The sequence below is a fragment of the Rhea pennata genome, chromosome 9, assembly GCF_028389875.1.
Source record: "Rhea pennata isolate bPtePen1 chromosome 9, bPtePen1.pri, whole genome shotgun sequence".
Classification (NCBI taxonomy): domain Eukaryota; kingdom Metazoa; phylum Chordata; class Aves; order Rheiformes; family Rheidae; genus Rhea; species Rhea pennata.
In genome coordinates, this window is record NC_084671.1 from 1960675 (window position 1) to 1973818 (window position 13144).

Consider the following 13144-nt stretch of genomic DNA (forward strand, 5'->3'; position numbering starts at 1 on the left):
TATGATGGAAAGAAGAGCTTTCTAGTTCTCTCTAACTGGGTGTTTGGGAAATGTTATGTTAGAATATGATTTAGTCATAGAAGAAGGACTCCGCTTCTATTTCAGGAAAAACAGGAATCCATGTTAAAGAAAACATATTTGTTGTATTTTGTTTCATCTGATGAAACAGATGATGGCCTGAACACTGACTTAAAAAAAAAAATCCATCTTCAAGGAGAGTAGTTATGGTCAGAAGATCTATTTTCTTACCCATAATTTTCCTAGGTAACAGGTAAATTATTGTATTCCTAATCAAATGTAGTATACAGAGGAAGCAGTATGTAAAAACAATTCTTCCTTAGATCCTAATTAGTTTGAGTTTGAAAAGGCAGGAATGTATCCAGGAAAACTCAGGCTTAAGGACCAAATCCTTTGAGATTGCGTGGTTGAGCCATTGCCGTGTAAGCAATCTGACTTCAGAACTGCTTACATAAAGTGTCACCAGTGAGCTCGGGGAGCAGGGAGAGAGGGAGGGGATGGGTCTGAGATACTACTGCTGCTGTAAGCAAGCACTTCATAAGGTTTTAGAAAGGATTTGCATCATGTTTGCACGACATGTATAATACCTCGGTTCTCTTGAAAACACTGACGGTGTTCTAGATTTGTAACCTTGAAAAGAATTCAGAATCTGGTCTCTTCTCTTTGTTTTTCAATGCTTGTTTATATAAGAACGTGCAAGAACTAACGTACTCGGTCAGAGCAGAGGTCCAGCCGGTCCTGGCAATGGTCAGCAGCATGTGCTTAGGGAGATAAGAAATAGCACACTTTTTCTTTTTTTCCCCCCTTCCCTCCCTCCTGGCACATCCTCTCAGTTCCTGGCAGCTTTTAGTGATTTGGAGACTTCCTGATGCCATTGTTCAGGTCTCTATAAAGGATGTAATCTCGATGGCTGAATTCCTTTCATGTGCTCTTTCCAGACAGTCTTGATGCTTGTGAGTCACAAATACAGACTCTCAAATAAAGAGATACTTTCTTGTGTATACAAAAAGTAACTTACCTTGAAGGGCATAGTACATGAAATATTATATTAAAAAACCCCACATACACTATTTCTGTTTTGTACCTGCAAGGAAAAGCATATAGTGAGATAGATTATTCTTAGTCTGACACAGTAATTTTTTATATATGTATTTCATATTTATCTTACAGTTTCTCTACTGTGCATTTTAAATAAATAAACTTAAGAATATATGCCTGATCTATGTTCTCATTTGCTGTAGCATTAATAGTCTAAGAAAACTGAAATATTTTTTTTTTGACACAACTGATCAGCTATATTCAGGGCCTTGTAGGTTGCTCCCTACAAGGAGAAAAAATGATGATTTAATCAGTTCTTAATGAATAAATTCTTATCAATTAATTTAATGAAGTTTTTTAGTGCAATTCCGTTTGTTTTTAAAGAATGTATATGCTCGCCCATTTCCCAATATACTGTAGAAGCAAGGCAGTAGGAGGTAGATACAAGTCAGTGAGCCAGTCTCTCTTTGCTAGTAATCTGTACTGCTTTCTCTTTCTTTCTCTTAGCTTTTTCCCAGATTCAATCTATGAGTGTTCTCCTGACTCACTTGATTCTCTGTTTCTTTCTGCTCATTTCTGTTAACTTTAGTGGGCTGCATCTTCTCCCTTTTCCTCAGTTCTATTATGACAATATCTAGGCTCCTGTACTGGAATTTCTATTCCAGCAAATCCTTTCCATGCCCCAAAGACCTTAACTGCTTCTCCCAATCTCCTGAATAAAGGATGTTCTCACACCCATCAGCCTCAGAGAGGTTTCATTCAGTCCCTCAGCATGACAAATATTATCTTGATCTGAGATAATACAGAGAGTGTCTCACAGAATACTGGTGTGCAAGTATGTGAATCAAGTCTCTGAAACAGATTATTCATAAAACAAGATTAACTGTACAGAAGCAAGCCATATTCTGGTTTGCACTAGGAGGAAGGAGATCGTCAGAGCAAAGGAAGTTACTATCCCCCTCCACTTGATACTGAAGAGGCCATACCTGGAACATTGTGTCCAACATTGGACCCCCAAGCTTTGGTTTGAGAAGGAGAAACTGGAGCAGGTTTCGTGGAGGGCTGCCCTGGAGCCAGACTGAATCTGCTGGAGTCAGAGGCCCAAGGCATGTGATCTTTGAGGAGGGGTGGTGGGAGCTGGACTTGTCTCGTAAGCAAAGAGGAGGCTAAGGGGTGATCCAGTTGCAGTCTACAAGCACCTGGAGCGGCGTTAGGAAGATGATGGCTCTAAACTTTTCTGGGAAGCAGCAGATGGTAAGTCAAGGGACAGTGGCCACAACTTGTAGCTTGGTAGCTTCAGCCCTGGACACTGAGAAAAGGTTTTTCAGTAGGAAGGTAGTATGGCACAGGAAGAAGCTACCCAGAGGGCTGGTGAAATCTCCGTTTTTCAAGACCTGACAATGTAAAACCACAGTTAACCTAGTCTGGTGTTGTCTGTAGTACTGCTTTCCTCAAAGGTTGGACTACGTAACCTTAAGAGGTCCCTGACTTTGATATGAATTTGTGACTGGCTGAATCATGATTAGAATTTCGTAAAATTTCATAAAGTACTTTAGCATGTGATTCTTCTTCAAGTAATCCTCCATACGTAAGTTTTGCTGCTGTGTACGTGTGTGCTCAGGCTGTACACTTCTGGTCGGTAAGACTTGGGCCCTTTCTCCCCTCGGCGAGGACGTAAGTGGGACTGCCCCAGCAGTTCTTTCTCATCAGTGATCAGTATGGTGAGTCAGAACTTATCTTGTTTATCTGATTTAAACTAAACTATCTGCCATTTTTTTCCCAACAATGCCTAAAAAGAAAGGAAAAAGAAACTACTTTCTCTGTGCCATTTTCTGTATGTTGTGGTATGGTAGTAGACTAAAAAGCAGCAAATCCACTAGTTTGATATCCCAAATAGGTGGTGAGAAGTGGACTCTATTTCTAAAATTGGACATAGATAAATTCTTTAGACATACATTTATTCTTAGGTAGGCACGATCGTCTTAGACCAGAGACTTCATGATAGTTACAGGATAGATTTGTGCTGTGACGTAAGTAGGCAGAGGTGTTTCTCAGCCAGCAGCTGAGCGGGTGCTGCTAAGGCAGACAGGTCTCTGGTAGTGCCTGGAGCTCTACGCATCTTCAGTGTCAATGTATATTTGAGCTGTTTGAGCTAGACATATGAACCTCTCCAGAGAATCTAGTTGCTGGCAAGTAGTCTTCCTTTTCATATATGTGCATAAACCCCGACCTTTTATTTAGATAAGAGCAAAAGTTTCGGAAAGTATCTTGGTCTTTTTGTAAGATTTGCAGAAAAAGTAGAAAATTACACAGCTTCATCATACATTCTTTTGAACTGATATCATTGTGAATCTGCTGTGAATTAGCTGGAAAATTGATGGCTTCCAGAGTCACTGCTCACTCCGTGTGAGTGTATTTCACGTTGTTTTTTTCACTGAAAACTTTACCTGTTCTTGCTATTCACAAAGCAGAAACCGGGGCGTATATCAAAACTGTGCTGTTGACCGAGTGTCTGGATAGGATGCAAGCAGGGTGGCTAAACTGCTGCAGCATGTTTCCAGTCAGCTCGGTGCCTGGTGATCTCCAGGCACCGCAGACCGTATAAAAATGGGAAGTCACACAGATAAGGAGAAGCAGTTACTAACTTAGTTCTTCAAGATGTGGGGTTTTTTTTGTGACTGCTCTGTGCTGTGCCACCTCAGTCTCGGTCCTCCTCGCAGCAGTGTCACACTCTGTAGAGAATATGCTGCTGCTGAAATGCTAGGTGGTGGTTGAAGCAATCTCTTCTCTGACCTCTTTTGGCCCTTTCTGAAGACTGCCTTGAATGCATGCAATGCCTGAAACTGGTGACCAGAAGTCTCTTGTCGTCACAGTGTCACTAGGTTCACATGCCTTTCATAAAATAGGTGAATAGTCACTAAAGTCTGCCCAATTTTCACATTTTTAATAGAAATGGTCATTGAAAAGAAGATGCTGTTAAAAGCATATACTAAATATAATAGGTTCTATCCAGATCAAAAGACTTTTTACACCAATTTTTCCCAGTCTTCCCCTAAATGACCAATTTAAAAAAAAAGAAGAAAATAAGAAACAAAAAACCCTCAACTGATCTTTAGAAGAATGGATTAATAACAGTAAAAACAATCAAACAAACTATTTTCTAGGGTTTTATCTAGGATCCGGGAAGCACTGTCTCTCCTTTTTTTAATGCCTGGAATGAGGTGTCCTGTGTCTGGAAGGTATCTAGCATATACTTAGAAATATACCTAGAAATTAAAACTGGTTTTGATGTTATGAAAAGTCACTCTTGCAGCAAGGTTTCATAGTTTGTGACTGTAGTAAGATAAATTGTGAGACACAAAGATAAATAAAATTAAACATGAAAAGTATTGAGATGGATTTGATTCAGAGCTGACCAGGACTGAACTTCCTTTAAAATGTAATGCTGACCTTAGAATAAATATTCCTTAAACTTTTAAATGAGTATCAGTTGGTATTACAAAGCATGAATGATTTTTGTTTATTTGGCTTATGTTCTGCATAACATGTTCATTACTAGAGAACACTGCTGCTTAAGCATTTGAATATAATATTTTTCTGTATTTAGCAAGTTTTCAGCATAAGTTTCTATTTGCATTATCATTCTCCTTACTAGTTTCCTCATTTTTGTAATATCCTTCAAAGCCGATAGAAAGCTATTCTGTTCAGTCTCTGTAGGTTTCTGCTCAGAGTCTGAGTTTCTGCTGAAAAGCTCCCGTTGATTTCGGTGGGAACTCGCTGCAGAGAAGACTTGCAGAAACCAATCATATAATTGAATCCATCTACTCATTCATGAAAATCTCCTATCCAGTGCTCAGTCATTCTGAAAACTTCCCAAAACAAATTGAATAAAAGAAAAAACAGCTGAAAGACCACCCAAAGTACAAAAGCAAAATAAGCATCGTCCCTTTCCTCTCCCTTTATTCCAGAACTCATTTCCGTACTCCCACATCTAGCAACGAGGAAGAAAGGCCACAGTTATTGATGATTACCAGAAATCTTCTAGAATCACAGATTTAAGACAAGATAATTGTCAGAATCAGATGTTTGTGAAACGCTACCCTGTCAGCTTCATAGTCCCCAGGTGAAGAAAGGCTGAAGGCTCTCCTTTTGTGCTGTTGATCTACCATAATTTGTTCTTAATTTAATCTGTTTTAACAAAGTGGTCACACTGCAGTAGAATTTGCTGTTACAAATTTTAGATTGTTCCCACATGTTCTGTCTAACATCTGCTTGGTGTTGGAAGCCAAAGCTTCCCCCTTTTTCTGTAGGCATTCAGAGCCATTTACTTAATAAGCCAGTGTGACGATGAATGACAGGAAATTAAAGTTGAATTATTTAGCTTTGGAAGACTGTACAGAACAATACATTACTGAAGAATGCCCAGATGAAGAAACTAAAGTAAACTAAAGTGACTGCAGGTGGTCTAGTCTGTCCTTAGTGTACTTGGCCACAGCTTCCTGTTCTTAGAAAAGGCAAGGATACCCAGCTCCGAAAAACAAGTGTCGTGGCTTTGTTTGGTGTCTCTTGTGCAGTTTTGTAATACAGATAACAGAACTTAGATAACTTGGTGATTGCAGGACTTTGATTACAATAGGAGCTTTGTTGCAGAAGTTTTAGAACAGCTGAGAGGAAGTTTTGGCAAAGAGCACTGTCACACAAACAGTTTTTAAATAGTCAGACGTCACTGATTTATCTCCATGGCTTCTCTATCCAACAGTAAGCCTGGATGCAGGGAGCCAAGTGAAAACCTGGTCACCCTTCCAGGCTTAGAGCCACAATAATGTGAAGGCATTAAAAAATTATAACCGGTGATTCCCAGGGCCTCGGGCAAGCAGTTATCCTACTCTGACCATTCCTCATGGTCACGTGCCCTTACTACCAGACGTTTGAGCCCTGCGAGAAGAGCTCTCTGGAGCAATGTCAGACAGCTTTCGTCTGACATTTCATCTGACAGAGGCAAACCGAAGCCCTGAGAGCCTGGTGTCGGGGCAAGAGTGGCAGCAACAAATAGGGGCAGTTGCAGGCAGCAACCTGCAAATTATTTAGTAAATATTATTCAAGGTGTTGTCATTATTCAGTGCATCAGAACAGGGGTGCAACCGTGCAGATCTGGGAATAGCACTCCCTTATTCCAAGTAGGAAGAGAGAAAGTACCAGTCCCCATCGCTTTTCCCTGCAAAAGCCAAGGACACTTTTTTGTTGCTGACTGGTAGTCCATGGCCCTATCCAGCTTATTTGCTCAGCAGCTGAGACAAACCCTTAAAAGTGATGCTATGAGAAATGCTGGGGAATTGTGCAACCTCAAGCAATTTAATCTTTTCAGGAAAATTCCTGTCTAATGCCTGTAAAGCCATGTATTGCCAAGTCTGCCAGCTCAGATGCTGTTACGCTGCACTGTATTTTATGGTATGAACATATGCTATGCCTGCTGTTGTACAGACCAGTGGTTTTTAATAGCTTAGATACACTATTCAGGAGATCTTTTGGCTTTCCCCTCAGCCCGTTGCATACTCATACAGGGGGAACGGCGCAAATGGGTGCTGCTCCCCTCACTGGGTCTGTGCCAGAATCCACACTGTTGTTACGGAGGACAGCAGGAGTACAGGCTCTGTAGCTGTAATAAATGCCATTTGGAGCTCTGTGCAAATGAAGTTTAACCTAACTTTTGCCAGACTTTGGCTTGATGTACGTGTGACACTTAATTTAACTTTTCACTTTCCATTTCTTGTTAGTATTGTCATGGGAAAACAGACCTGGCTGAAAAGCTGAAAGTATCTTCTTCCTATATTCAGAAAAGGGTCAGTCTGTATGGATTTTTGAGACTCATTTTTAGTCCAGATGTCAAGATGTGGTGGTCTCAGGTACCATATTTAATTGTATTTAACAGATGTAATGTATTTAATTGCTTCTTTTGATTTTTTTTTTAAGCTTCTGAAAGTGTAGTGTAAATAATGTGTATTGGCTGTCTGCTGAGTGGAGAATAGATAAGAGTAAATTATTATTAGTAGGTAGCAGCAATAGTAAATAATGGTGAAGGATTATCTATTGTACTTACGGTGTTTTCATCCTTTTAATAAATACAACTTGCAGAATTCCCAGAAACTCATGTATGTTTGTGCATGTATTTGTAAATCACCCATTCTGAAGTTTTAGGGAAATCCTCCCTCCCTTGAAATCTTAAAATATCCCGTGAAAGAAAATTTCTGGGAGCATTGGAGCATTGCAGTTTATGGTGATCTGGCTACATTTATATGGGATAGGCTTTATTTATTACATTTATATGGGATAGTTTGCTCCTAGTTTCACACAGGAAAAAATATATATATACCTGGTGAAAATTTTGTACAAATAAACTCTCACTTGGATTATATAGTTTATGAAATGTGAAAAAGAAATTTTGAGTTATCTGTGATTTGATGGAAATGTGATGGTTCCCAATAACTCACAGAAATACTGTGTAGTTGGGCATATATTGTCGAGTATGGGAGGGCTCCCATACCCCTTGGGTACCAAAGAGTTTCTTTGCCACCGCCTCTGGTCACCTGGCAGTGCTGCGAGGGATACCGAGGAGGGCTGAGATAGCAGAGATTTACCTGGAAATAGGCCATCAACTTCATTCCCCCCTTCAGACCCTCTCAAATACGTCACTTGAAAAATAGATGTCAGAAATTAATGGAAAGGCAATAATGTGACTAACTTAGATATTTGTAAGGAACTGTGATTTCTAGGATAGTTTTTTACCTCTCGTATAACTCTATGTAAGGTATTTTGTGAATATCTGTGATGAATAATGTACATATTACAAGACAACAAGTATTCATTCTATTCAAACTTCAGGAACTTATTTCATATTAGTCAAATAGAAATTGCAACAGAGCATAAATAGAGTTTAATTTTAACCTGTGAATTCTAACTTTTTAATGACAAGATGTTTTCAGTGTCGATACTGTTATGTCAATTCCTTTAAACAACCTCATCAGTAAGTCTGAAAATGTTTATATTTAGCAGTTTTCTTCTTTTTTAGAACACTTATTGCTGAAAAACTGTGGGATGTAGAAAACATGCATGAATATGCCATTTTTTGATTTCATGAAAATAATTTTTCAGATGTAGAAATGCTTGTTTATTGTGAATCTCCTGCTAATACAGTCTATGGAAAAATTAGAGTGCTGGTTACAGATTCCCCAACTTCATGTAGTTCCTTCTACAACTTTGAACGAAAAAGCTTTTCATAAAACCAGATGTTTATACATAGAAAAACATAAGCTACTTTTCATAGCTGTTTCATAGCTATTCATAGAAATATGTTTCGTCACGGAACTGTGAGGACTGTTCTCCTTTTCCTTCCCATGCTGCATCCTCAGAAAGTGTCACAGCTGCTTAGGAGATGAGCCGTAGGTGAGGTAGGGAAGAAAAGCTTCTTAGCGCACCTCCAGCTGTCGTGGGCCGTGTTGCCACCCCCGCCGGCCAGAACATGGCTAATAACTCCTGCTGCACCCCTTTTCGCCACCCACATTAGCAGCACTTCGTGAGAAAGTGCAGTTCTTGTACAGAGCTGTAAAATCATTTTGGAGAAGAAGGTAACCTCTGTGCTGCTCGGAGATTTCATTTTCTAAGCGTCCTTTTTTAAGAATCTTCTGAGAAGTGATCTAAGTGTCATTTCTACATTTATTTCTTCAAGAAATCAGTGAGTAGAGTTTTGAGGTCTGTGTTCTTCTGCTATTTAATACAGAAGTACTGCTACATCCATAAAATTGGCAAAAATAAAGTTAAACCTGTGGTTTAGTCTGGCCAGTGAGTAAGAATGTATTCTTAATTTAAAAGTATACTGTTCTGATGCTGAATTATTTTTTTTGTGGACAACCAGTCACCCAGTGATAGGACAAGTTCTTAAAAAGGGACTAAAAAGCCTATATGCTTTAGGGAAAAAGCTATTGGAGCAAATAAACTGGTTCATAATCTTCTAGGAGTTTATATTTTTTTTTAAATATTGGAGTCAATTTTTGCATACCTTTGGCTGTTCTATGCAGTGTTGTGTTCCTTTGCTGTAGTGTATCACAAGTGGTCACTTACTTATAAAGCATGACCTGCAATACTCTGGGGGGAAAGAGACAGATAATTTGGTATAGTAGATTAGAGTGAAAGTTGGAGACTTGGAGAAAAACATGAGAAAATAGGCTACTTCAGAAATAATAGCCCCTGAAATGGAAAAAAGAATACTGAGCATGCAAACAGCGAAGCAGAGTCATTGAGGGGACAAAAATAAGAAAAACTCTGCTCTCTGGTTGGGGAGGCTTCCAGCAGAAGTTGGCTGTGCTTCCTGCTGCGACCATGGTGATATTGAAAAGGTCCACTTTTCCCCATAGGAAACTATTTCAAACTCAAATTTTCTCTTAGACTTTCAGCTATGTTTCCAAATGAGATAGATTACTTGTGTAATCTTGAGAATAGCATTTTTTTAAAACAGCATATAATTATGGACTCCAAAACTGGCACCTGAAAACCTGGGTGAATACTCCCACTCTGTGATTATCCAGTGTCGTAATAGTTGCAGCAAATGACTGATGACAACTGAAAAGGCTTTTGTTCCAAAACCTCTTTTTCTATTAAAATAGGCACATAGTAAAAGTTACAGCAATTCAGTAAGTTCTCATGTCATAAATAATAACTTCAAGAATTTGAATCAACATTAGATTTGGCTTCTTGGAGGATATTTAAGAGGTTTTGAAAACTGAGGATTTTGATACTCCGTGTACCTAGAGTTTACCTCTGGAGAGGAAGTAGCTGTCCTAGTTTGGTACTGTGTTTTGAGGAAGGTTCTTTCCTTTTTCTTCAATTCTAGGTTCATTGCAGTGTTCTGTGGTACACTGTTTCCAGGGGTATGCCTTTTTTGTGGAAAGAACTTTGATTTCAGATCAGTCTTAGGTTTTCTTGAAAGCCAGCTCTCCTTGTTCATGGACATACTTAGATATGTTCATGAGGATCAGAGTCAGGTTAAGGTTATGTTATGGGCTTCAAATCTTTTAAGTTATTACTGTGCTAAAATTTCAGATTTAATTTTTAAGATTGTATGGTAGCGTGCCACAGGTGAAACTCTGGATGAGACTTCTCTGATATATAAATGTATACAAATGTATTTGTTGTTTGAGACAAAATGATGTAATATATGTAACTAAAGGATTTTAAGTAAGCTTTTAAAATTAGTTTGCACCCACAAACAAAATAACAGATTTACTTGTAAATGGTGAGAAAATTAATTCTGTTCTAATAAGGCTGTATTTCTGCATAACATGCGGTTACTACCAGTGTGCAACAAAATGATTGACTCCTCTCAAAGTGCAGAAATGAGTTCTGTCTTCACCTCAAAACCATGTTTGAAGAGACCGGGATTACTAAAATGATTGAAAACTAATAAATCAAAAGCATTGCATTGGCTATTAGGAGTAAATTTGTCAAATTTTCGTTTAAATGTGACTGTACAGAATGAGTGATATTTAACTACTTCTATCATTACTTAGTATTTTCTTAGGAAGATTTTTTTTTTCCAAGTGGGAAAAAAAAGAATTAACCCAATCATACAGATTAAAAGGACTAGAATTCATATTGGAAAAGGACAATGGCTGATTGAAACTGATGGATAATGTGTTCAGGACAATAACATTTATCTAAAAAAGTTTAAGAGAAAATATATAGGAGCATTAGACCAATTACCATATTTTATATGAAATAACATTTGCAGCTTATTTTCGTGTCCAGCCTCCTGCATGCTTTTGCTCTCAGGAGTATATGCAATAATTTTTATGATTTAAAGTATTATGCATTTACATTTAGTTGAACTTGATATTTCCTGGTGGAATTTAAAAACCCTCTAATAATATCAAACCAGCTTCATAATATAAATTCAATCTGTGCTAGCGTAAGAATAAAAATTAAAAGGCTGTTCTAAAATGAAGTTTTTAGCAGCACAACAGCTTCCCAACTTTTTCAATAGAAGTAATTTGTTATTCCTAAGGAAATGTAACAGTCCGGCTGATATGGTTGTAAGCAGTGACAGATCGATTCAAATATTAAAAATCATAAACTACTCTTTACAAGGATGGATATTTTGCATTGCCTCTGTGAACTGGCTTGCCTGTTTGAGTTGGCAAGCTTGTATAGGGGAATGAGCAGTACATATCTGAGATGCAAATAAGCATTACGTACAAAAGTGAATTATTTTAATACAAATACAGACCTGACACCAGTGTGTTTTAATTTCAGATTTAACAAATCAAGTAGAGATAATTGGACTCAAGCTTCAGAAAGTAACAGCTGAAATGGACCACTACAAAAAGCTGCTGATGTAAGATTTTCATTTGCTTGATTATTCCTCAGCTGTGCATAAAGCTGTAATTGAATATTTTTTGCAAAGAGAGAGAACTGTACTGCTGCTTGTCAGAGTGGTTTGACAAGGTTACAACCAATAGAGGAAATATTTTATCTTCATGTTAAATAGTCTGTATTTGTAACTGACTGAACATGTCTGTGGATGTAGGGATTTCTTTCTCTGTGTTTAATAATACAGCAAAGAGAAGGGTTAAATCAGCTGTATCTGACACTTCATTTAATTCTCAAGTTTAGGATAAACTTTTTGATGCCCATATAACTTATGGACTAGATGTACATGAAAAGTAGCTCACATTCTAGAGGGAAGAGAAGGGGGAAGAGAGTATAAAGCATATAGGCTTGGGCTGGAGGGAAGAGAGTAGTAAGACTATTCAGAAACATTATTTAATCAGTGACTGTGATTTAAAAAAATGTTATCAAATGTAAAATTGCTGTGAATATTTCACATATATCAGTATGTTATTATGATTTGTGATTTTACTGTGTTATGCCTATAGTTTCAGATAACAGTATGCAAAGTCTAAATTAACAGAGAAAAAAGAAAATATCATCAAATACATGTCAGAGGTATTGAAACCCACTGACTGAGGAGGGAGTGCTCATCACAGAGCTGCTAATAACTCAGCCTGAGCAAGAGCAAGCATGTCTGAAACTACTGGTACGTGCTGCAGTCACGCCGCGGTGCCCGTTCTGGCACGGGGAGGCACCGGGGGGTCACCGCAGCAGTGCTCGGCGTCCAGCCCCGCTCTCTGGGGAAGGAAGGCCACGCAGCTGCTGCTGTAGTCCAAAAGTGAAGGGAGAGAAGAAGGGAGGCTTTTATCAGTTCTTGAGGAAATAAGGGGAGAGGTGCACCGCTCTTTAACTATTGCTTGTGCTATTGCATCCCGTTCTTCTGGGTCAATTTTTAAACATAGGAATGGAAAAAACAATACGACATACCTGTTTTTTCAAAGAGCACAGTCCTGTTTCAAAAAGTGAAAGGAGGAAGGAGATAGTGATATGACTGTGAAAAACATTCACCTGGAGACTCAGGGGTTTGTATCTTCTCCGGAATATATACGGAAGGCTATTAGCTTACCTGAGCATCTCTGGAGCTTGCCACTTGAGCTGTTGCCTGCGAACCACCTTCCCTGTTAATGGACTTAATGAGTTCCCCAAGACGAGGGGACTCAGTGGAGCCAATGATGCTTTCCAAAGCTTCCTTCTCACCACAAGGCTGCTTTCCATTGACTTCAGTAGGAGCTGTGTTAGACGCCCCAAGTCCGTAACGGTAACTGCGTGGGCCCAGATCAGTTACTGAGTCCGGCTCCGCTTTCTCTTTGCGATTGCTTTGCTTTATTGCTGCACTCTTCTGAGAAAAGCGCAGTAGTAGAACAAGGGAAGATGGACACGACTCAGAACATGGGATATTCTGACTGGATAAAAGGGAAAGCTTTTTCATCAGGCAGAGATCAAATGCTGCAAAAAGGGTGTAGAGAGATTGACGGATCTCAGTCCCTGAAGAGACTCAAACCTTAGCTGTGCATAGCCCTGAGCAATTTGATCTAGGTAACACTGCTTTGAGCAGGACGTTGGACCAGATGACCTCCAGAGGTTTCTTCCAGACTAAATTATGGTGCTTAATGAAAAAATTTTCATCATCTTTTAAGCTGTAGGATCA

The 13144-nt window shown here is 38.8% G+C and overlaps 1 protein-coding gene across 3 annotated transcripts in view; it reads left to right on the forward strand.

Annotated features, from left to right (window-relative positions):
* LEKR1 (leucine, glutamate and lysine rich 1) overlaps positions 1–13144 on the forward strand; it is an 86317-nt gene that overhangs the window by 33834 nt on the left and 39339 nt on the right. For all 3 annotated transcript variants that reach the window (XR_009959272.1, XR_009959273.1, XM_062582711.1), the window contains exon 6: positions 11359–11440. Coding sequence is in view for 1 of the 3 variants with exons in the window: in XM_062582711.1 (XP_062438695.1) it covers positions 11359–11440 (82 nt within the window). In the remaining 2 variants the exon portion in view is untranslated. The remainder of the gene's footprint in view (positions 1–11358; positions 11441–13144) is intronic.